The sequence below is a fragment of the Mauremys mutica genome, chromosome 1, assembly GCF_020497125.1.
Source record: "Mauremys mutica isolate MM-2020 ecotype Southern chromosome 1, ASM2049712v1, whole genome shotgun sequence".
NCBI classification, from domain to species: domain Eukaryota; kingdom Metazoa; phylum Chordata; order Testudines; family Geoemydidae; genus Mauremys; species Mauremys mutica.
The window spans coordinates 356,888,492-356,913,138 of record NC_059072.1 but is presented as its reverse complement, the minus strand read 5'-3'; the positions used below and the strand labels follow the sequence as shown (position 1 = coordinate 356,913,138).

Here is a 24,647-nt window from a genome sequence, read left to right as displayed (position 1 = left end):
AGGTGGCCCGTGATGTCTGGACTCCGGGAGAGGGGTGCAGCCAGAGGTTAGGGAATGAAACGTTGTTCTGTACGGCAGCTTCTGCGAAACCCGCCTGGGAGCCGTCTGGGCTCAGGTTGGCACCGCTGAGCAATGAATTCTGCCCTCCCTCCGTGAGCCAAGCAGCAAGTGTCTCTGCTTTGTGCTTTTATTACAAAATCCATCTGCCCCAAGCCAAGCCAGTCATCTGCCTGCGACCGCCCTCGTCGCAAAGGTCTGGTGAACCGATTCCTGTCTCTGATTGGAAGGGAATGATCCTCCCGTCCGGCCCCTCGGCGCCCGAGCAGGGCTGTGCTGGTTCTGCTGGTGACCCGGGCAGGGCCGAGGCCCGCCCACGCGGTAGCGCCAGAGGAAATGACCTGGCGATTTTCTGTCGCCTCGTGGGCCAGTTCCGCGATTCTCTCAATCCTGTCTAGTCAGCGCTGCTGGGGGTGTGGGGGTGTTTCTGAGGCGCTGTGCAGAGCCGGGCGCTGGCGAGGACCCTCCACCTTGTGGGACGCGTGGGGATTTAGGGTGGGGATGCCGCGCGGCGCGGCCGGAACGCTGCCCTGACTCCCTGCGCCGTGGGAAATCCCCGTTAGCACCGCGTCCGTGGCGGGCACTCGAGTGACTCTGCGTCTGCCCTGTGGCGAGCGGAGAAATCGCCTGCCCGCGTGCCAGTCAGTGGAATTATTCCAGCCTGGGTAGCAGCACCTCCGGGAAATCCCAGCTGAGAGCAGGGCCCCAAGAGTTCTGGGGGGGAAGGGGTCTTGGAACAGGAAGGATTTGAGAACTGCCACACTGGAGGGAACTCAGGCGAGCTCGTGCCTTGCTGGGAGCTCGATTCAGCATTTAGCAGCCGATCTGTGTGAATCCCACGCCTCCTGCCCCGTGCTCTAGCCACTAGCCCGTGCTGCCGCTCAGCCCACAGTGCCGGGGCTGGGTGCTCTGGGCACCCTGACTGTTTGCCCGCCTCCCGCTGTGAGCTCCCCCCTGGCCTTGGAGCCCCCGAAGGGCTGGCCCTGGAAAAGCGATTTCCCTCTCTGCAAACACGCTTCAGCTCCAGCTGCTGCCCTGGGAACGGTGCCGACTCTGCCCGCTCCCTCCCCTCATGCATGGTGCCTTTGTGCTGTGGTGAGAACGCTCTGTTCCTTCGCGCCGCACGGAGAAGGGCCGGCTGTAATTACGCAGGGCTCTCCCCCACCCCCCACGGGCCTTCCGCCCCCTCTCCGGGCTCATTACCACCGGGCTGCTGCCTCAGTGGTGGCTTTGTGTCTCCATGGGGCCTAAGGAGAGCCCCGGAGATTGCGCTGGAGGGGATCTTCTCCCCTGCTGGGGCAGGGGGCGCGCGAGTTTCCATTGCTCTGTCACTGCTTGGCCGAGACCCATCCCCACCCAGCCACACGATGTGGCGGGGGCGCTTGTCCGCTGGGCTGAGATGCCTCAAACTCGCTTCAGCTAGGCCCCCGAACGGTCAGGGCCTGGTGTTGTCGGTAAATGACTGCAGCCCTGGGCTGGATTCAAACCGGCGGCTGGATCCCTTCACTAGCGGCCTCTGCCTTGCCCGCTCCCACGTCTCCATCCAGGCAAATGGCCGGCAGAGACCTGGGCAAGCTGCCCTGCTCTGACCCAGCTGCTGGCCGGGCTCTCCCGGGCCTGGGTCTGCTGCCCGCCCCTGGATCCCGGCAGCTCTGGGTGGGCTTTTCCCCGAGGGAGAGGGCACGGAGGCCGCCTGCCGCTGTGTGCGCGAGAGACACGGAGGGGAAAATAAACCACTGCTGGGACCTAAAAATAACCCTGGCGCAGAAGTCGGCCAGGGAGTGTTCCTGGGTTACAGGAAGGCAAGCGGGTTCCTTAACCCTTCGCAGGGCTCCACCTTTACAAATGCACCAGTGGCCCCTGGGGAGATCTTTAAATGTGGCCGCCTCCCCCCGGCACGCCTCGCCCCCTGTCCCGGGAGGAGCCGGCACCCCTGTGGGTCAGTGTGACAGTCCGGCCTGATGGCTCTGGTTCGGGAGGTTCCCTTTCGGAAAGGCTGACTAATGATTAATGGATGCGAGCGGGCGCCTCGGGGGAGGGTGCACGGGAGGGTTTCAGGAACTGATTAATCTACGAACAGCTCGTTAACCCTTTATCCATGGGGCCGTAATAGAAAGCGTGACGGAGAAATCAGCGGTGAGCTCTGAAGGCTCCGAGGTTTGCCTGATCCGAGCCGGTCGAGGCTGCAGCGCTGGCTTGGCCTTGAAGGAGGGACGGCCTAGGGGGTTCTGGTGCCAGGTCGGGAGGCCGCCGGGCAGCTCTCGGCTCTGCCCCGGACTCCGTGTGACCATGGGCAAGTCACTTCGTGTCCCAGTGCGTCTGTGTCCCAGCTGCCCAGGGGGCGTAATACTGTAGCTGCAGCATGGTGCCCCCGGGCACCCCATGCACAGAGCAGGGCGCCCAGACACTCCCTGCCCCAAAGAGCTGGGAGGCCCAGCACTGCGGAGTGAGGAGCGATGAGCACTCAGCTGTTAGGGCAAAAGTCTGATCAGAGCCTTCGATCTACCTACCTCTGTGGGGGGAGGGGTGCTCTAGTTGCTGATTCGTGACCTCTTCCCCGGCACTGGAAAAGCCTGCGGGAGCCCCACCTGCCCCCTCCCCTCCCACTCCCTTCTCCCCAGGCAAAGCCTCTGCCCGGCCTTCCCCCCCATGCCCATTATTGTCCGGCTCTGACTCATCCTCCACATCGATCTGGCTGACAGAGCCGGTATTGACCCGCCGGCCTGCTGCCCCCGGGGCAGGCGCCAGGGAGCGATACCGCAGTGCCTGCTGGCACTTGCCGAAATCCCAAGAAGAGGGAAGCTGCTAACCTCTGGGGGGTCAGTGGGGTCAGATGAGCCTTCGCTGTGGGCTGGGGATCCCGCCAGCCTGGCTCGGCTCTGCTGGGCCGAGCGCTGGGGTGGGGGCGCAGCCAGACCCTGAAAACAGCAGGAGAGGAGAGACTTTTTTTTCTGCCACCTGGCCCCAGGGCAGACAAAGGAGAGGATCACAGCTGAATCCAGGGGCCGGCACCCCGGCACCCCGGGCCTTTGAGGGGCGCTCCTGCCTCCCTCCGGGAGCTGATCCCCTTGCAGTGCAGCAGTCGGCGAGGGCATTAGCACAGTTAGAGGGGAGGTGGGGGACTCTGGTGGGGGAGGGGATCTTTGCCCCGGTGCCCACCCACCCTCGACGGGGGGGGGAGACATTCCTCTCACAGTTCTGCCGTATCGATTTCCAGAACAAAGCCCCCAGTGCCGACCGCGCCGGGCTGCCGGAGTGGAGATGGCCCGAGCCCCGCAGCTGGGAGGCTTGGAGCCAGGTCGCTGAGCCGCGGCATTCCTCTGTCGTCAGCCGGTGCCCAGGCCCTGGAGTGGCAAGGCTCCTCTCCCCTTCCCCCCTCCCCCCTGCCTGCTTGAATCATTGTCAGCGCCAGCCACATGGAGCCCAGTATGGAGGCTCAGGGAAACTGCACAGATTATCCAGCCTGTCTGGCTCTGATGAGCTCCTAATGTCAAGGAGGGCCTGGCCAGTGCTGACTGCCCCAAGCCCATTACCCCAGGATCCAGTCATTCCCAACCCCCTGCGTCCCCAGCCTCGTACTCCCCTCCCCGCTCAACTGCAGGGACGGGAATGGCCATGCGGCGTCCAAGCAGAGCTGATGTCCTGACAGCAGCCAGGACCAGCTGCTTTAGAGGAAGACACCCCTCCAGAGACAGGCAGTTTTAGGGGAGAGATCCTTCCTGACCCATCAGGCAGTGGCTGACTTAAGCCCTGAAGCCTGAGGATTTATATCCCTTATGCATTTTAATTCTGTCTACTGTAACTGCAGAGATTCTTCTTCTCTCAATAACTGTCTTTACTTCGGCAGAGTTCTTGTGGCAATGAGTTCCAGGGGTTAACAACGCAGCACGTTTTCTTCGACCAGTCTTACATCCTAGTGCCTTGCTCCAGGCGGCAGCTCTGTCATTTCTCTCAGTGCTGCAGCCCTGGTGTGACTGAGTTGGTTCACTCCCTTCCCCTCTGACTAAGGGTAATTTGTATTACGGTACCACCAGCTGAGCCCAGGGCTCCACTGTGTAGCCCCGCAGCTCCCAGCGGGTTCTTATTTCTCGTTACTTCCCTCCAAGCGTCTAAAATAGCTCAGGCGCATCAGCACGCACGGTCCGTCATCTGGGCCCTGCCGCCGCCCGGCTGCAGCCAGTCTCCAGCCCTGGGAGCTCAGTGTGTAATAAATAGCCGGCGACTCAGCACAGCGGGTCTTTGTGTTGCTCAGCTGCCCGCTGGAGCTGAGTCGCTGGCAGTCAGGGGGGGATTAGTCACTAAGATATCAGTAACTCAGCCCTCCGGGAGCCCCCAGCGACATGTGACTTCGATGGGCCCCACAGGCCCTTGAGTCAGGGGAGAAGCTGGAGCCTGTAGCATGCAGTGTGGCTCCCCCAGCATCTGGCCAGGGCACCCAGCCCAGGCAGGTATTTCGGTGTGGGCATGAGGTGGGGGGAAAAGAGGGGTACGCCTCTGGGCTGCACCAGACGGGTGAGCTTGCTGCCAGTGTCGGCTCTCAAAGCTGGAGCCGGGGTGTGTGGTTAGAATAGGGGCATCCGGGTACCATTCTTCGCTCTTCTACTGACTTTCTTGGCACTGTGCCTCAGTTTCCCCTTCTGCAAATGGAGAATTGCCACCCCTCCGCCGGCTGCCACTAGGGCTGGGAGGGTTCATGCGGGTAGAGGGGTGAGCCCTGTGCATGGAAGGGCTAGGGAATAGTTTTCACCATCCTCCTGGGAACAGCTGATAGCGGAGGTCCCTCGACAGCGTGGAGCTAGGAAAGGGGTCGGGGGCACCTGCTCGCACTCTGCGCTCGCCCCCTCATTCCCACCGCCCCCTGCCCTGGAATCTCTGGGGCCCCTTTGGGGGGCGCGCTCTGCTGTGCTTGCTCTCCTGATCCTGTGAGGTGCTCGTGCCCCCTGCGGGCTCTCTGGGCGGGCGTGAGTGCCGGCACAGGGCAGGGAGTTCTGGCGTGGCAAGCAGATGGGATGCCCGTGGGAGTTGGAGCTGGTGGAAGGAAGTTTGCACAGGCTGAGCTGGCGTCTAGCCAGGCGTCTTGTTTTCACAGCTCAGGGTACGTCTTTGCAATGGATCAGGGCCCTGGGCTGTTCAGTCCAGCAGCGTGTCCTGGTGGGGAGGGTCCTCGGACGGAGATCTGGGACACCGGGGTTTATCCACGGCTCTGCCTCTGACTTGCTGGGTGACCTTGGACACTTCCCCTCTCCGTGCTCCTCTCCCCTCCTTCTGTTTAGCCTTCAGGCTCTCCAGGGCGGAGTGTTGCTCTCGCTCTATGGGAGCCCTAGTTTCTGATTCATGGAAGGATGTGAGATGCAGCCACCTCTGGGGTGAAGCATAACAGTTGTTTCCCAGCACACAGCGTCACTGCTCAGCAGTTCAGGACAGGAAGGTGAAGAAGATTATAGTGGAAAACTGCAGGGGAAATTGACCACGCCGACTAGGATATTGTGGTCGGTCCAGGGGACCGAATAAACTCAGGGGATTGGGCCCTTTTCTCCAAGAACGGCGCCCCCTAGGCTACACTAGCAGAATCCTGGGCCGCCCTCCGAGCTCCCTCTGCCTTCGCATTCCAAACACAACCGCACGAGTCAGAAATTCATCCGTAGAGGCTGAACGGAAGGAGTCATCCGCCCTGCTTCCTGCATCCCCCTTGGAAATCTCTCCAAGCCCTGGCCTGACCCCGCTGAGCTGGGGGGAGCTCATGAGAAGGCAGCTCAGGGCCGCCCGCAGACGGCTGGTATTGTGTTAACTGGACGCGAAGGGAAGCTGGGGCAGGGGCTGGGAAGGAGAGAGGCAGGACGTAGAAAGCAGAAGGGCTGCCAGATTTCATGCAGATCTTTACTGGAAGGGGGCGTCCCCTGGTCCCCGGCAGGTTCTTACCAGCAAACAGATCATTAAATTCAAAACTGACTTTCAAATCGGCCTTGATTTACATACTTCGGGGATCAAAGTGAAAGGCACCAGCCCTGAAACTTCCCCTTTCATAACAGCAACGCTCTGCATCTGGGGATCTCAAAGCACTTTACTGAGGAAGGCCAGAATCGTCGTCCCCACGGGGAAACTGAGGCACAAAGCAGAAGAGTGACTCACCCCTGGCATTGACCGAGCCAGGACTAGAACCTGGGGCTCCTAGAGCCCTCTACAGTGATCTGGCCACTAGGCCTTACTGATTCCTAGACCTTGGCTGTGCAACGGCAGTGAGAGCACCACCCATTGCCCTGTCAGTGTGCCTCAGCCTGGAGCTGGCGAGGCCACCGGTATGCGCGTGAGGGGAGCTCAGGTGCCCTGGGGTCATTCCCAAATGCAGGGGGGTCGCCTGAGGGATCTCAGAGCAGAAGATGGTCTCGTATCTTGCGCTCTTCAGCCCCCTGCGCATGCTTTGGATTTAGCAGGTGGGGAGTGAGTTTGAAGGCTATTTCTAAGATATTCATCATAGAACAAACCATTCTGTGTGCTACAGTAGTGCCTAGAGGCCGTGAGTGAGATCAGGAACCCCGAATGGGCCGGGCGCTGCGGGGACCCCGACCGAGACCGGGGGCCCCCCGTATGGGCCGGGCGCTGCGGGGACTGAGACCGGGGGCCCCCCGTATGGGCCGGGCGCTGCGGGGACCCCGACCGAGATCATCGCCACTGGGGGTTAGGTTGGCATGACTACAGTGCTCTGGCGTATGATTTTTCACACCCTGTGCTTTGTAGTGACGTCAACCTAAATTTTAAGGGCGGAGCCGGCCTAAGTAGCGGCAGGTGAGAGCCAAAGTGTCGTCATGGACGGGCGAGTGGCTAGAGACGGGGACGACAAATAGGCTGAAATGGTCTATTTCCATCGTGGCAGCAGGTGCCCCGTGCAGGGCTCAAGGCTCTGTAGTGGGCCCCGGGTAGTTTAATGTATTTATTAATGATCTGGACAGGAGAGGGGCACACGGTAGCTGGCCCTGAGGGGTCGGAGACCCAGCTTTCCTGGGACAGGCTCTGCTGAGGAGAACCAGCCCACCCCCAGCCTCCTCGGAGTCCTCGGGTGTGTGGCTCGGAGGCCGGTCGCCAAGGAACTGTCAGGTTTCGAACCTGGGAATCTTCAGCCGCTGCACCACCAGGGTGCCCCAAACCACGGCCCCTGCCCAGCACAGCAGCCTGCCCTGGGCCGTGGGGCCAGGCAGCGCGCTCGTAGGTTGCTGGCACGTCAGAAAGGCCCCAGGAGGAAGAGGGAGCTGTCATCTGCCGGATCCTGCCTCTCCAACCCCTGAGCCAGCCCCTCGCATTGGATCCTCCAGCTATGGACCCCTGCAAGAACCCTGACCATTGCCTGGGATTGCCTCCGATACCAATCGACCGCCTGGCCGCCCGTACACATGTGGCTACAGCCCTGGGCTGCCCCCTAGCCCGCCCTGGCCACTGGATGCCTAGGCCTAATGAAGGGTAACGAGGGCTCAGTCAGGAAGGTCCTGAGAAGAGGGGCTACTCAGGGGAACTGGGTAGGGGTGCTCCAGAGGAACTACCCCCCACTGCAGAGAGCTGCGCAGCGCGCAGGGCCTGAATCCATGGGGCACCCTTCCCCAGATGATGGCAAGAGGCCAGACTCTAGAAGAGGGTCCTGGGCCAAGAGAGTTTTACTGGTAAGGAGGCTGGACGGAGGAGATGGATTGGCTGCAGGGGAACAGACAGACCAACGTTAACTCGTCCGCTCCTGGCTAGGATGCTGGGGGGAAGGTTTGCGTGCGGGCCATGGTTGACCTTTGGTTAAGTAAACCAGACCTCTGGAGGGGCACTGTTCACGGCAGAAAAGCTTCACTGAACTCACCGCAAGCCCACTGGGGGAAACTGAGGCAGGCACCTACCCCCCCCCCCATGGCTCCGCACTGGGCCCCCTGGATGTGTGTGGGGGGATCTAAGGGTGAAATCCCACCTTTAACAGGGTGAGCAGTGAAGGGGCAAAATGTGCAGATGACACAAAATTATGTAGGTTAGTTAGGGCTAGAGAGGATGGTGAGGAATTTGAGAGACCGAACCAAGCTAGGGGAACGATGGCAAATGAAGTTCACTTTTGATAAAGGCAAAGTAATGCACCTTGGAGGGGAAAAATTAAACTGGTCACACACCTTCCAGAGTTCTGAATTAACTGCATCAACGCTGGGAAAGGACCTGAGTGTCGCTGCAGCCCTCTGCTCCGGATGCAGCTGTGAGAAAACAGTAGGTGTTACAATATGCTGACAAAAGGAAGCACTTTCTCGCCCCGTGTGTATGCATACTGTGGAACTCCCTGCCACAGGAAGTCATCAAGAGCAAAATCTTAGCAAGGTTGAAAAGGGGCGTGGACAGTCACATGGAGAACAAGAATAACCGGAGTTATAATTAATGCCAACAGACGGTTTGGCAGCGATATTAAACCGCAGGCTTCACGTCTCGAGCTGGTCTGTACCGATCAGGAACCAGGATGAGACGTAGGCCTGGTCTGCGCTGCAGATTTAGGTCTGGGTAAGGCAGCGTGCGTCGAGCTCGTTATGTCAGGGCGTGCGATTCAGCCTTGCTCCCGCTGACGTGAGTGCCCGGCTACGCCAACGCCATCACTCCACCTCCGCGGGGGGCGTAGGGCTTCTGTGGGTGGGTGTAGTAGGGGCCGTGCAGTAGACGCTGCGGGTTACTTAGATTGGCCGTCAGGGTCAAGTTGCCGTGAAATTGACAAGAAAGCCGGGCTGGCATCCCGTGGGGGGCTGCAGCTGGAGCCCGGCTGCCCTGGGGTCCCTGCTCCCAGCCTGGCTGCTGCCCGGGCTCCCTGCAGGGAGTCAGGCCGCACTGAGGCTTCCTACTGGGAGGCCAGGAGCTGCCCGGACTCAGGGCACAGAGCTTCCTGCTGGGAGCCTGGGGGGCAGCCAGGCTCCCAGCGGCAGGAAGTGTGGAGCCGAGAGCCCAGGGGTGCAGCCGGGCTCCTGGCAGCGGGGAGCTGAGAGCCCGGGAGGGCAGCTGGGCTCCAAGGAGCAGGGAGCCCAGGGGGGCAGCCAGGCTCCAAGGAGCGGGGAGCTGAGAGCCCAGGGGTGCAGCCGGGCTCCTGGCAGCGGGGAGCCGAGATCCTGGGGGGGCGGGCAGCCAGGCTCCAGGGAGCAGGGAGCCCAGGGGGGCAGCCGGGCTCCCGGCAGTGGGGAGCTGAGAGCCCAGGGGGGCAGCCAGGCTCCTGGCAGCGGGGAGCCGAGATCCTGGGGGGTGGGCAGCCAGGCTCCAGGGAGCAGGGAGCCCAGGGGGGCAGCCAGGCTCCCAGGAGCCCAGGGGGGCAGCCAGGCTCCCGGGAGCGGGGAGCCCAGGGGGGCAGCACTGCCCCTCTGAAATCAGCGGCAATGCTCCTGGTGAAGAAGGGGGCTCTGTGGACATGAGCCTATCCTAGGGTGACTGAAGTTTCCAGGGTAGACGTGCCCTTAATGTACAGGCAGATTCCCCCACCCCTGTCTGCTGCGAGGTTCTCACACCTTCCCCGGAAGCGGCTGGTGCTGGCCACTGCCAGAGCCAGGAGCCTGGGCTGGACGCCCCCGGGCTGAGCCCGCGTGGGAACTCTCTCCGGGATTATTCTTCCCATTTCACAGAAGAGGAGCTGAGTCACAGAGAGATTAAGGGCTAGCGTCTCACCTCTGGCTGAGCTCAGCTCTTTGCAGGGGCGTGGGGAGATGTCAGGGAGCTTCCTACAGCTCCTGGCCCCGGGGACCCGTCTGCACTAGTCCGGTGTTAATTCGAGTGGTCTCGGGGCTGCACGAACTTGGGCGACTGGGCCAAGTCCACTCATCGCTCGGTGCCCCCTTGTGGCCAGGCGTGGCGTAGCAGCTCTCACCCCTGCCGACGGTCTCTCCGGAGCGGTGCTGGTTTCTCTTCCGGTGACTCGGCACTCCAGCCGGGTCGCCATCGGAACCCACCCCGGCCGGGGTCACAGCTGGCTGAACTCAGCATCCAAAAATGTCTTTTATTTACACAAACAAAATCCTTCCGCCTTCTCTGGGGCCCTTCCTCAGCTCAGCCTGCAGCCCCCCTTCCTGGGGGCAGGGAGGAGAACCCAGTCACACCCTCCGGCCCAGGGCACCGTACTGCACAGCTAGGGCTGCTCCTCTACCAGAGGGTTTCCCTGGGCCACTTCCTAGTCCCACCCTCTGGATCTCCCAACCTTCTCCCTGCTTTAGTCGAGGTCTTTCCTAGGGCTCCCTGTCCTCACTCCCTGAGTTTCCCGCCTGGCTTTCCCCAGCAGGGCTTGATCTCCACTTACCCCTGGTTCTCCCTCCCATTCCTGCACCCACCTTCTGTCCTTCCTGGGGAGCTGCCTGCTTCCCCTCAGCTGGGGCGCGCTGTGAAGTCAGGCTCTGCAGTCCATGGGGCAGACCGGCGTCGGGAACCCTATGCCAGTGATGCGTCCACAGAGCAGTGCTCCCCCCTCACCCACTTCTCTCCCCCTGCTTTCCCAGACATATCCAGTAGGGGATGGAACTGCACAGTCAAGGATCCAAATGCCCTTAACTCTGCCCCTGTGGTGGTGCTCTGAGAAAATCAGACCCTCCTACCACTTGATCCATCCAAAGTGCCTTCCCCGTAATACCATGCTGCTCGGTCTGCTCTCGTGCCCTTGTGAGGTGACATGAGGTGCGCGTTCCCCAGCGGGATAAAATAATCCCTTCCTGTGTGGCGGGTGTGTCCATCAGTTATACAATTAGTGGGAGCCTCTGTCTCCTTCGGCGGTTTCGTGAAACATTCTCCCGTGCACACTGCTCCCCATCAGGGGCCCTCTCCCCATTCTAGGGGAAGATCCAGGCATGGTTTGAAGCTTGTGGCTCTGTCTCTTGGTGGAGCTGATGCTTTGCACAACCAAATTCTAGCTCTGTCGACCTCCCCTGTTGGCGGTGGTGTTGTACAGACAAAACTACACAGGATCTTTTCAGGGGGCAAGACAAAGATGCCACATTTATTATGAAAACAATTTGATTTATGACCAATAACTAATATTTTAATCCTTATACACACATTATACCTAATACCTATACACACACACACACACACACCAGATGTTCTGCAGCTGCTGCATAGTTACCAGTCCTGAGCATTGCTTGAGTTCGTGGCTTGAGTTCGTAGCTTGTGGCAGCTAACTGGCCAGGAAAGCTGGGCACAAGGACGAGCTGGGTCTCTGTTGGGCCTGCACCGATGTCCTTCCATGTTGGCAGCAGAATGTTACCCTCCAAAGTCTCCCATCTCACCCATCCTTTTTTAGGCTTTAGTTTGAATTCAGAGTCTATAGGTCTTGGTGTCAGGCTGCCTCTGGGTTTGGTGATTGATCACCCGTCAATTGCAGGCGTGACTTTCAATTTGGGACCTGACTTTGATCTTCCTTCTATTGCACCTTTTCTTTTTAGGGTGGACACTTCTTACTTTGTTAGGGCTCTTGTCTGCATCTTCAGCCGGTGGGGTTTGAACTTTATTTCATCAGGACAGGCTGGGGCTGGAGGTTGATTCCATCATCCATACATACCTCAGGCACACGTCTAAACTAAACTAATAAGATTACAGCAGGGTTTGCAAACGTGAAGGTTGGAGGAAGCTTTTACAAAATGGAGTGAGTGTTTTAAAATGGGGTTTGAATTACAATATGGCAGTGAACAGAAGTTACAGTGTAGGCAAGTGTAGTGAATGGTGAACAGAAGTTATATTAATAAAGTGAACAATTAAAAACAATTTCATTTATCAGTTCTACAGTGGGACTGCTTGGTTAATGTTAAGAGACAGGTGTGTGTGTGTCAAGTATCAGAGGGGTAGCTGTGTTAGTCTGGATCTGTAAAAGCAGCAAAGAATCCTGTGGCACCTTATAGACTAACAGACGTTTTGCAGCATGAGCTTTCGTGGGTGAATACCCACTTCGTCAGATGCAAGTAGTGGAAATTTCCAGGGGCAGGTGTGTGTGTGTGTGTATATATATATATAATGTGTGTATGGGCTCATGTGCCTGAATCACTGCCCTCTAGTGGATGGAATAAGAATTGCTCAACTGTGTGTCATAGCCCCAGGACTGCGAACAGCTGATGAAGATCCTCTTTTAGCTCAGTATCAGGGGCTGGTTTCTTCTGGAACAGCCTGCTCAGCAACCCGTCCCCGCTGTTGCTGAGGGTGGCTGGATCTGGTGTTCTGGGTCGGGCCCATCTCGAATGGGAAGTAAGCAAACTGGGCTGTTAAGTGCATTGACTCGTCCCCGCAGGGGTAAGTCCTGAGTGTCCCGTTGCGTTAGAGCAAAGCAGAATAACTTGCCTTGAGGCTGGGATCCGCTGTCCGCAAACCCTGCCTTACCCACTGAAATTTCCCTGCCCTTTTGTCTTTTTTTTTTTTCATATGCATTTAAATACAGTTGGTATTTTTAGATTTCCTTCCTCAAGGGTGAAAGAGGCGTGCGTGCGGTCACAGTGAGAGGGTGTGCGGTCTAACGTCCTGTGGGCAAGTCACTTTGATGCCTCTCGGCCCTGCTCCTCTCCTCCCACGCTTTCAGGTCGAGTCACTTTAGGGACCTCCAGCCAGCCGCTAGCTGTAGGGCGCGGGATCCTGATGGATTCTGTACATGGGGCCATATGCAGCCCCCTTAGATGGCTTCTCCTTGACAGTGGGGCATCATTGCCTTCTGGGCTTATGACAGAGGTGGCAAGGGGTTCCCTCTCTGAAGCCCGGAGAAATCCCATTAGTAGGGGGCGGTGGGGCTGGCAGCGTATGTGGGTGAGCGCTTAGCCCTCCCGCCGTGGTCCCTGTAGGTGTGGGTGGGCGTCTTGCCATCAGCGGCACGCGAGCACAGGCCGTGCCATTGAATCTGACGTGCCTCATGCTGGGACCTGAGCGTCTGCCACATGTTTCTACCCCCACCTGCCTCCCTCCGTCCACCTAGCAACCCCCCCACACCTGCAAAGCAGAGGGGCCTCTCTGGGGCTAGTAGCCAGGGCTGGCTGGAATCGGCTGGCACAGGAAGCCTGGTGCATTCTGGGGTCAAACCCGTTCTTCCGTGGGTCACCGGGGCGGCTGCAGCCCGTCTCTCAACACCTCTTCGTCGCCCCACCAGCTTGGCTCACGGCCCCTGGCTCCTGCGAGCTTCCACTGAAAAATAAATAAGTTCCTGGCTTCCCGAGCCCAGCTGGGCCCAGAGAACCATCCTCATCAATCCGCTTACCGGCGCCAGGAGTTTGCAAATGTCGTGAAGGGTTAAATTCTCCGGGGGGTGGGGTTAAAACCAGCGAGGGCGTTACCTGGCTCACAGACTCAAAACACAACCCCAGCCTGGGAGAACGAACAGTCAACGCTCAAGCAGATCGGGTGTGAAAGGGGCCAGGAGAGGGGCTGTGACTCTGTTTCCCCAGTCTGTTACCATGGGGTTTTCTGCCCACGCAGAGCCCCGGGGGGAGCTGTAGCTTCTGCCAAGCAGCAAGTGGGAACCTGTTTTTTCCCCATCCACAGGACAGGGCCTGTAGTGACGGGCCGTGGAGCCGTTTAGCCGATCCTGTTCTACACAGGTTCTTACAGCTCCTGGCCCCCGTCTCGCAAAGCTCTGTCCACGCGAGGGCTGGTTGGAGGCCAGCGGAACCGCTGACTCAGTGGCACACGCAGGGCTGCCCCCTCCCTCCCCCATCCTTGGGGGACCCGCCGTCGCCCTGGTGATGTCCGTCGGGCCCCGGGAAGCTGCACTGGGTGGAGGAGAGTAACGGCACCGCCCTGCCTTTGATGTGGTCTGGGCCGTGCTCCCGGGGAGGGGGCTGGAACGGCGCACGCTGCTGGGTCGCTGTGGGGCCTGGTGATCTGCACTTAACTGCTGGGAAGCCAGTCTCCCCTCAGTGTGCGGCGGCGGATGCACAGGGAGCCGGGTGGGGGTGTATGGGAAGCCAGGCTGGAGAAGGGGGATGTTTCCAGCCAGTGGGAGGCGGGACAGAGTTGGGAATCTTATCCTAACTGGCTCCACCTCGCCATGCTGGGAGCCCTGCCCCGCCCTCTGGCCCACACCCTCCCCCCGACCTTGCCCTCCCGCGGGTTGCTGACCCAGGGGCCAGCGGGGAGAGGCTGGTTCACACTGAAGGTTAAACACTGGGTGTGGTCGGTGCCAAGTTGCGACTGAGGCTGGGGGCAGGAGGGAGGTGGTCCTGGGCACCTGTGGCACACATCACCCGCTGAAGCAAGAGATTCGGGGAGGGGAGCCCCCTGGCAGCACATCACCGCGCCCACTAGGGGCTCTGGCTTTGGGAGTGGGTGTGACGTCCTCCTCTAGGGCTGGTCTGTTGAGAGAACAAAGGACCAGCCAATAATGTATCCTTAGCTCATGTGGCAGAGGCCTGTGACTTATTCCCAGCTCCTTAGCCGGAGTTCCCAGTTCCTTATTACATGAGAACATACGACCGGCCCTAATGGGTCGGCCAATGGTCCGTGGAGCCCAGTGTCCGCTCTTCTGACAGAGACTAGTGCCAGGTGCTGCAGAGGGAATGAACAGAACGGGGCAATTACCAAGTGATCCAGCCCCTGTCGTCCAGTCCCAGCTTGACTGGGGGACCCCAGAGCGTGAGGTTGCATCCCTGACCACCTTGGCTAATAGCCATCGACTGACCAATCCTCCATCAACTTACCTACTTCTTTTTTCAACCCAGTTAGACTTTTGCTCTTCACAATATCCCCTGGCAATGAGTTCCACAGGTTGACTATGTGTTGTGTGAAGTCTCTTGGCCCAGGGCTGTGGAGCAGGAAGAGCGGTGTTCTGTAAAGGGGCCAGGGTGGCACGGGTGTGGTTAAGGAGAGTGGGTAGCACAAGCAAAGAGAACTTTCCCCGCGGGCAGGGGAATCCTCGGAGAACAGGTTGCTTCCTGCTTGCAGCAGTGTCATGAATGTGCATGTCTGACCGGCCTCCCGAGGGCTGGGTGATGACACTTGCTCCCCCCGCCAATGTTCGTCACCCCAGACTTAGCAGTCCGTCTAGAGCCAGAGGGTAATGCACTGGCCCAGTCAGTGCTTCACACGAGTTGTTAGCAGTATAGGGCATATGACACACAGCAGAACTGTTCTGATTCTATCCTGTTGGTGAGACACACACGTCAGGTCATAATGCCCCTGGTCACCCCATCTCAAAAAGGGTATAGCTGGAAAAGGTTCAGAGAAGGGCAACAAAGATGGTGAAGGGCTCAGAACAGCTTCCGTACGAGGAGAGACTAAAAAGATTAGGGCTGTTCACCGTAGAGAAGGTATGCTAGGCGGGATCTGCTAGAGGTCTATAAAATCATGACTGGTGCTGAGAAAGTGAAGAGGGAAGAGTTATTTATCCTCCCCACAATACAAAAGCCAGGGGTCACCCAATGAAATTAACAGGCAGCAGGTTTAGTACAAACAAGAGGAAATACTCCTTCACACAATGCACAGTTAACCTGTGGAACTCATTGCCAGGGGATGCTGTGAAGGCCAAAACTATAATGGGGTTCAAAAAATCATCAGAGAAGTTGATGGAGGGCAGGTCCATCCATAGCTATTGGCCAGGATGGTCAGGGTGTCCCTAAACCGCTGACTGCCAGGAGCCGGGAGTGGACGACAGGGGTGGATCAAGCCATGATTGCCCTGTTCTGGACACTCTGCCTGACCCTGTGGGATGGGGCCACTGTCAGAGACAGGATCCTGGGCCAGATGGTCTGACACAGTCTATACGCAGCCCCCGTCCTCTCGCCTTGCAGGAGGAAAGCTGCTTAGCTAGCGTGAATCCAGCCTCCTGAGCGTTCTTCCTCTGATAGACGGACAAGAGGGGCAGGTCTTTCCAGCCTCCCCCATTCCTGCCCCATCCGCCTGCGGGCTCAGATTCCGGGGGGGGGGAACCCCCCCGCGGTTCAGAGCTCCGCCTGCACCAGGCTGAGCTGTGAGCGGCTGCCTCTGGCTGGCTGGCTGCGGCATCTGCCCAGCTCTGCCCCTTACCTGCTGGCTGCTGTTTCAGCAGCTTCCCTGGTGCGTCGCTCCCGGTGAAATAAACACGGCCGCCCAGTGCCAGACCCAGTGCATTTCCCCTGCTGTTTTGGCAACACGAAGGGAAGCCTGGGAGGGGTGGGAGGAGCTGAGCAGTGAAGCCAAAGTACTTACCTTTAAAAGGCACCCTTGTTTCCAGTGCCTTGGCAGCCCTGCTGGCCTGCCTCTAGCCCCTTGCAGTGCGGGATCTCACAGCACTTCATAGGCATTAGTTTCCTTTATTCGTTTGTGGGCGGCAGTGCGGCCTAGTGAGTACAGGGCTGGGCATCAGGAGACCCCGGTTCTTCCCCTAGCTCTGCCGCTGACCTGCTGTGACGCCAAACAAGTCCTGTCCCCTCTCCGTGACTCAGTTTCCCCTCCTGTCCTTTGTCTTATCTCTGTAGACCGGGAGCTGTGTGTGTGTATGTACAGTGCCTAGCACAATGGGCTTTGATGTCAGATGGTGCTTTTAGGTGTTACTGCGTACAAACAGTCGCACACTGTGGCCATTCAAAACGTCCTGGCAGCAGTAAGGATAGAACCCGGATCTTCCTGCACCAAAAGGGCAGTTGCCTGGTACCCAAGCCAAGAGAGGCTCTCCTTTAGTTGCTGGCATTATAGGGCTGATGACACACGGCTGAGCAATTGCAACAGCTAGCAGAGCGCAGTGCTGCACATACACATTCGCCAGTTTGCTCCAATGTTGCTTTTTAAGGTTGCTCTGCGGTTTCAGTTGTAACCTCCTTGTCCTGCTCGTTGCTCACTGAAAAACACCGCCGGCGGCACTTCAGTGATAGCTGCATTCAGGGCATTGAGCTGCTTTTTGAATTATACAAGGGTGAAAAAATTCCCCTGGTGTCTTTCCCTCTGCAGCCACTCGGGGTTTGTGTTGGCCGTAGGGGACCAGAGCTCAGCGAGGGGGCAGGGCGCTCGGGGGCTGCAGCTGGCTTCCTGTTGAGTAGCTTGGCAGGAATAGTGCTGCTTGGTTCAGTCCATGTGGCAGACCCATTTGCACCGGAAAGATGGTCCTATAGCTACAGTGTGGGGGTGGGAGCAGGACTCCTGGCCTCTATCCGGTTCATGGACCTGGGCGAGTCCCGTCTGGGCCTCGTTTTCCCACAGTTAATTCGTTAACGTTCCTAAGCGGCTTTGAGATCCGTGGGTGGAAAGGCGGCGCACCGCTGTCCCTGAGCGCTACGGGAGGTATTGCAGTAGCTTCCAGGGGCTGTAACCGAGGTTGGGGCCCCCGTGCGCCGGGCACTGTACGGACACACAGCGAGAGACTGCCCCCATCCTGGGTAGCTTCGAGTCCCTGTAAACAAGGGCTGGACAGAAGAGGTCTGATCCCCATGTCCAAGATGGGGAAGAGAGAGATTAAGGTGCAAAGGTATTTAGGCGCCTTGCTCCTATGGGAGTTAGGCACCTAAATACCTTTGAGGATCAGGGGCTAAGGGGCTGGCCAGGGTCGCACAGGGAGTCAGCGACAGAGCAGGGAATTGGGCCCCGATCACCTGAGTCCCAGCCTAGTGCATTAACCGCAAGCCCATCCTTCCACTCTGCGCCTCGCGGGGCTCTGTGACTCTCTCTCTAACCCCTCTTCCTTCTGGCTTGCCGCAGGTTCCAGAAGCACGTCCACACCTACCGGATCCTGCCAGATGAGGATGACTTCCTAGCGGTGCAGGTAGGGACCGCTCGCTGCTGTGTGCCGAGACTAGTGCAGCTCCTGCCAGGGGCCCAGCCCTGTCCTTGCCGCTGGGCCCAGATCTCGAGTCCAAGCAGCGGGGCAGGGTCCTGGGGACAGGGCATTGCCCCCGCTCTCCCTGTCCTCGCAGGCCTATGACATAAGCTGTGCGGTGTCGGTGATCACTAGTTGCTGCTACGAAGGATAAAAGCCCTACTAGTGGTGCAGGCTGAGAGTCTCCTTTAGCTCAAGCCATAGAGGCCTCTGCTTCTGAAGCTCAAGGGTCGAGTTCAGTGCCTGCCATGCCGTGCGGTGGCTGTTGGGGGCTGGCTCCCACCGTCCCTGCCTGAGGGGACAGAGGAGGGGCTGAGATGTGTAGTGGCTCTGAGAAGGCTGGGCCTTCGCCAGTGGAAGTCCTGGGGCCACCAGTTCGGTGGTGTCTGGTAGCTGAGACCTCGCACAACGGAGGTGTGGGCATTGCAGGTCCCATGAGGCTGCTCTGAAGAGTGGGTTTTGCCCTGCTCCCCAGAGGTGGCTGCATTTCTGGGTAGCTCTTGCGCAGCGCAATGGGCGACGGGCTCTCTCCGGGCCATGGGTGTGGTTAGCAGTTCTGCTCACCAGGCTCAGAGCCAGGCCTCCCCCGTTAACGGCCTGCTGGGGCCTCGGCCTCTCGCCCACTGCAGCGTGTGCAGCGCTCACGGTGCCAGCTGGGCTTCCTCGGACACCACAGCTGTGATCACAACAGCGTGTGGCTGTGCAGAGACCGACACTCCCCACACATGGCCACAAGGGAGTGCCCTGCCAGCTCCAGCCCCCCCATACCTACCGGGCACTGCCATGCCACCCCAGCCACCCATACCCACTGGGCACTGCCCTACCACCCCCACCCATACCCACCAGGCACTGCCATGCCAGCCCCACCCATACCCACTGGGCACTGCCATGCCACCCCAGCCACCCATACCCACTGGGCACTGCCCTACCACCCCCACCCATACCCACCGGGCACTGCCATGCCACCCCAGCCACCCATACCCACCGGGCACTGCCCTGCCACCCCCACCCATACCCACCGGGCACTGCCATGCCAGCCCCACCCATACCCACCGGGCACTGCCCTGCCACCCCAGCCACCCATACCCACTGGGCACTGCCCTACCACCCCCACCCATACCCACCGGGCAATGCCATGCCAGCCCCACCCATACCCACTGGGCACTGCCATGCCACCCCAGCCACCCATACCCACCGGGCACTGCCCTGCCAGCCCCACCCATACCCACCGGGCACTGCCATGCCAGCCCCCCCATACCCACCGGACACTGCCATGCCAGCCCCAGCCCCCCCATACCCACCGGGCACGGCCCTGCCAGCCCCAGACCCCCCATACCCACCGGGCACTGCCCTGCCAGCCCCAGCCCCACCCATACCTACTGGGCACTGCTCTACCAGACACAGCCCCCCCATACCCACCGGGCACTACCCTGCCATCCCAGCCCCACCCATACCCACTGGGCACTGCTCTGCCAGACACAGCCCCCCCATACCCACCGGGCACTGCCCTGCCAGCCCAGCCCCCCCATACCCACTGGGCACTACTGTGCCAGCCTCAGCCCCCCATACCCACTGGGCACTACCCTGCCACCCCAGCCCCCCCATACCCACCGGGCACTGCCCTGCCCACCGGGCACTGCCCTGCCAGCCCAGCCCCCCCATACCCACTGGGCACTACTGTGCCAGCCTCAGCCCCCCATACCCACTGGGCACTACCCTGCCACCCCAGCCCCCCCATACCCACCGGGCATTACCCTGCCATCCCAGCCCCACCCATACCCACTGGGCACTGCTCTGCCAGACACAGCCCCCCCATACCCACCGGGCACTGCCCTGCCAGCCCAGCCCCCCATACCCACTGGGCACTACCCTGCCAGCCTCAGCCCCCCCATACCCACCGGGCACTGCAATGCCAGCCCCCCCATACCCACCGGGCACTGCAGTGCCAGCCCCAGCCCCCTTGTTACTGCCATGCTAGTCACAGCCCCTCCCCCCAGTGATAGTGATCACAGTGCAGTTAAATTTAACATCAGTGTCAGAGGGAGATATGAAAGAAGCCCTGTGCAGCAGCGTTTCACCCCAGAAAGGGGAACTACACCGAGACGAGGAAGCTAGTTAGCTGGGAATTCAAAGGAACAGTCACAAGAGTGAAATGCCTGCAAGCTGCATGGAAACTGTGTAAAAACACAACAGTGGAGGCTCAAACTAACTGTATCCCCCAACTATAGAAAAAGCCCCAATAGCCAAAAAAGTGGCACCCTGGCTAAACAACAGAGTAAAAGAGGCAGTTTGAGGCGGAAAGACATTGGAAGTCAAATCCTTTTGGAGAGAATAGAAAGGAGCATAAACTCTGGCTAGTCAAGTGTAAGAGGCAGGCCAGGCAGAATTTGAAGAGCAACTAGCTAAAAACACAAAAAGTGACAGCAAAAAAAAATTTTTTTTTTAAAATACATCAGAAGCAGGAAGCTGCCACTGGACGATGGAGGTGCTAAAGGAGCAGACAAGGAAGACAAGGCAGTTGTGGAGAACTAAATTAATTCTTTGCATCCGTTTTCACTGCAGAGGATGTGAGGGAGATTCCCACACCTGAACCATTCTTTTTAGGTGACAGATCTGAGCGGCTGTCCCCGATTGAGGTGTCAATAGAGGAGGTTTTGGAACAAATTCATCAGTTAAACAGTAATAGGTCACCAGGACCAGATGGTATCACCCAAGAGTTCTGAAACAACCCCGACAGTTAGGAAGTTTTTTCTAATGTCCAACTTAAACCTCCCTTGCTGCAATTTCAGCCCATTGCTTCTTGTCCTATCCTCAGAGGTTAAGGAGAACAAATTTTGTCCTTCCTTTTTGTAACAAAGTTTTATGTACTTGAAAACTGTTATCATGTCCCCTCTCAGTCTTCTCTTCTCCAGACTAAACAAACCCAATTTTTTCAGTCTTGCCTCATAGGTCATGTTTTCTAGACCTTGAATCATTTTTGTTGCTCTTCTCTGGACTTTCTCCAGTTTGTCCACATCTTTCCTGAAATGTGGCGCCCAGAACTGGATACAATACTCCAGTTGAGGCCTAATCAGTGTGGAGTAGAGTGGACCTCAATCGGGGACAGCCGGTCAGATCTGTCACCTAAAAAGAATGGTTCAGGTGTGGGAATCTCCCTCACATCCTCTGCAGTGAAAACGGATGCAAAGAATTAATTTAGTACCAGGCAAATTGGTTGAAACTATAGTAAAGAATAGAATTACCTGAATCATAGATGAACATGATTTGTTGAGGAAGAGTCAACGTGGTTTTTGTAAAGGGAAATCATGCCTCACCAATCTACTAGAATTCTTCAAGGGGGTCAACAAGCATGTGGACAAGGGGGATCAAGTTGATATAGTATATTGGACTTTCAGAAAGTCTTGGACAAGGTCCCTCACCAAAGAGTCTTAAGCAAAGATAAGGGATAAGAGGGAAGGTTCTCTCATGGATCAGTAACTGGTTAAAAGTCAGGAAACAAAGGGTAGGAATAAATTATCAGGTTTCAGAATGGAGAGAGGTAACTAGTGGTGTCCCCCAGGGGTCTGTTCTGGGCCCAGTCCTATTCAACATATTCATAAATGATCTGGAAAAGTGGGTGAATAGTGAGGTGGCAAAATTTGCAGATGCTACAAACCCGCTCATGATAGTTAAACTGAAAGCTGACAGAGAGGTGTAACAAAGGAATCTCACAAAACTGGGCAACCAAGTGGCAGATGAAATTCAGTGTTGATAAATGCAAAATAATGCACATTGGAAAATATACAACTATACACGCAAACTGTTGGAGTCTAAACTAGCTGTTACCACTCAAGAGAGAGATCATGGAGTCCTTGTGGATAGTTCTCTGAAAACATCCACTCAGTGTGCAGCGGCAGTCAAAAAAGCGAACAGGATGTTAGGAACCGTTAAGAAAGGGATAGATAAGACAGAAAATATCATGTTGCCTGTATATAAATCCATGGTACGCCCGCACCTTGAATACTGCGTGCAGATGTGGTCGCCTCATCTCAAAAAAGTTATATTGGAATTGGAAAAGGTTCAGAAAAGGGCAACAATAATGATGAGGGGTCTGGAACGGCTGCTATATGAGGAGAGATTAATAAGACTGGGACCGTTTCGCTTGGAAAAGAGACAACTAAGGTGGGATATGAGAGATCATGACTGATGTGGAGAAAGTGAATGAGGAAGTGTTACTTACTCCTACTCATAACACAAGAACCAGAGGTCGCCCTGTGAAATGAATCAGCAGCAGGTTTAAAACAAAGAAAAGGAAGTGTTTCTTCACACAACGCACAGCCAACCTGTGGAACTCGTTGCTAGGGGAGATCCTGAAGTCAAATGTACAACTAGGTTCAAAAAAGAACTAGCTAAGTCCCTGGAGGACAGGTCCATCAATGGCTATTAGCCAAGATGGGCAGGGATGCCACCCCATGCCCTGCGTGTCCTTAAGTTTCTAGCTGCTAGAAGCTGGGACCTGAGAACAGGGAATCACTTGATAATTGCCCCGTTCTCTTCAGTCCCTCAGTAGCACCTGGCGCTGTCAGAAGACAGGATCCTGAGCTAGATGGACCATTGGTCTGACCCAGTCTGGCCGTTCTCTGTGCACATCAGGACACCCCCCACGCAGGACGCTACTCGTCACACAGACGATTAGACAGTACACAACAGGGCACATCCATACACAATATACACATCACACAGTACCCACCAGGACACCCCACCATCATAATACAAATCTACTTTGTGTAGCATCTTCCCAAGACATTTCCCCATGGCAGAGAAGATAGTGTGGAAAATCCAGTCGCAGCTGGGGCCGAGGGTGACTGGGAAGCCCCGGTGAAGACCAAGGTGTATTAGATAGAGGTCATGGAAGCCCCCAGCTGAGCTCAGGGCCCCATCCGTCCGGGCACTGGCCACACACAGTGGGGGACAGTCCTTGCCCCCCAGAGCTCACCGTCTAAGGGCTGGTCTCCATGAGGAATTTTACCGGCAAAGTTACGCTGCTCGGGGACACGTGTCCTGGAGTTACAGAGCCTTGTTCTGGCTTTCGATGCTGACCTGGGAGAAGGCTCTGTTATCCCGGCAGTAGGACTATCTGCGTGGGGGCTTACGGCTGTGTAACGATGCTGGTGGAGTTCCCTGGGTAGATGAGCCCTAGGCAGGCTCCTGGGGAAACCGAGGCACAGAGCGGGACAGTGAAGGAGCGGCCTACGAGGCGGCTGCGGGGGCTGCAGAGGATGAGGCTCTCGGACAGCACAGGTGCGACTGAGGCCAAGCGGAGTGGGAAGGGGAGAACGGAGAGACGCCGCCCGCTGTGTGCCTGGCACACCCTTGGACCAGCCTGCCTGCCTTGGTGAAAGAGCCCTGCCCATGGGACCCCCTCCAGATGTGCACAGCTGGGCCGCAGAGCTAGCTGGAGCGTGGGGTTCATGATCGCCGGGGCTCTTAGTTCCCCTTTCTCTCCCTTTCCTCAGCACGTGTAGCTCTCAGTACGGCTTCCCCTTTCTTCTGCTTTGATGGACTGGGGGGGCTGTGTCTGCCCTGGGGTCCCCCCTCCCACACGCCTGGAGCTTGGCCCCAGAGGGATCCCTGCCTTTGTGGGGGGGGGACTCCTGCAGTGCAGGGGGTTCCGCGTCAGGGCGCCTGTCGCCCGGGGCCAGTGGAAATGCAGGCCACGTGGCCTGGGCTTTCCAGGGCTGTGGAGCGGGGCCGGCCGGCGCAGAGGCTGCTGATCTTGGCAGGAAGTCAAGCCGGTCCATGTGCCGATGTATTTATAGCCCAACAGTAACCCCTTTGTGCTGTCCGGCAGACAGGAAAAAGCAGCCCCCGGGGAGGGACGGCCACAGACAGGAGAGTGTTGTGTGCTCCAGCTCCCATGCCAGCCTTGCCCGCTGCATTGCCGAGTCAGCATACCCGCCTTCCCCTCCCCCCCGCCCGTTCGCCCGCCCGCCCCAGAGTGACAGCCCCAGCCTCGCCCGCCGTGCACGGAGCCGGGCTGAGATCAGGCCGCACCCTGGGGCACTGGGCCAGCACCGCTCCTGGGTACCTGGCAGGACCTCGGAGCAGGTACCGGACAGGCAGCACTGGACACGCTTTGCCCAGAATGCTCTGCTGCCCTGGCTCAGCGGGGCAGATCTCTAGCGGGGGACGGGAACTTGCCAGCCAGGGGCCCAATTGGTGCTGTCTGCACGGTGGCATCGATTCACCTTCGCATGGGCTACCAAGCGGGCACGGGAGAGGAACGCTCGTCATGTGGAGCAGTGACACCTGGTCTCAGCCCACTGCGCTTACTGCAGGATGTGGCATGAATTCAGGCTGGGTTTGCAGAATTCTCCGTGTGGAAAATGTGCCTCCTCCTTCCAACCCCCCTGCACCAGAAGCGCTCTAAGCAGGTTGCTGATTTGCTTTGGAACGACTTCTCCTTTCCAAGTCTCCATGGATGTCATTATTTCGAATGTCGCCGACAAAGGGAAGCGGCTGGGGTTGGTTGGTCCAGGACATTTTGGTTGCTGAGAAACCGGCCTTTGTTCCGCTTTTCACGTCACCAAAAACTTTCATTTTTGTTCTGACCCGAAACTAATTTTTTTTTTCCAATTTTTCAAACTCGCCACCGCCGTGACCCAGCTGTTGGTGATGCGGCTGGAGCAGTGACACCGCTCCCTGCAGGGCAGTCTGGCTCTGTTTACCTGCTGGACGCCCTTCCTCAGCGGATGAAAGCCGGACATGCACCAGCTAGGTTCTCCTACCTTCCCAAGACCCCACGGTGTCGCTCAGCCTTTAACTAGGGTGCTCACAAGGTGCTCAGGACTATCAGCTTTGGGGAAACTGAGGCATGGCGCAGCAGAGTGAC

General features: G+C 58.1%; 1 protein-coding gene across 1 annotated transcript in view; it reads left to right on the top strand.

The window, feature by feature from the left end:
• INPPL1 (inositol polyphosphate phosphatase like 1) overlaps positions 1–24,647 on the top strand; it is a 70,692-nt gene that overhangs the window by 5,716 nt on the left and 40,329 nt on the right. The window contains exon 2 of the mRNA XM_045023077.1: positions 17,659–17,722. Within this exon, the coding sequence (XP_044879012.1) occupies positions 17,659–17,722 (64 nt within the window). The remainder of the gene's footprint in view (positions 1–17,658; positions 17,723–24,647) is intronic.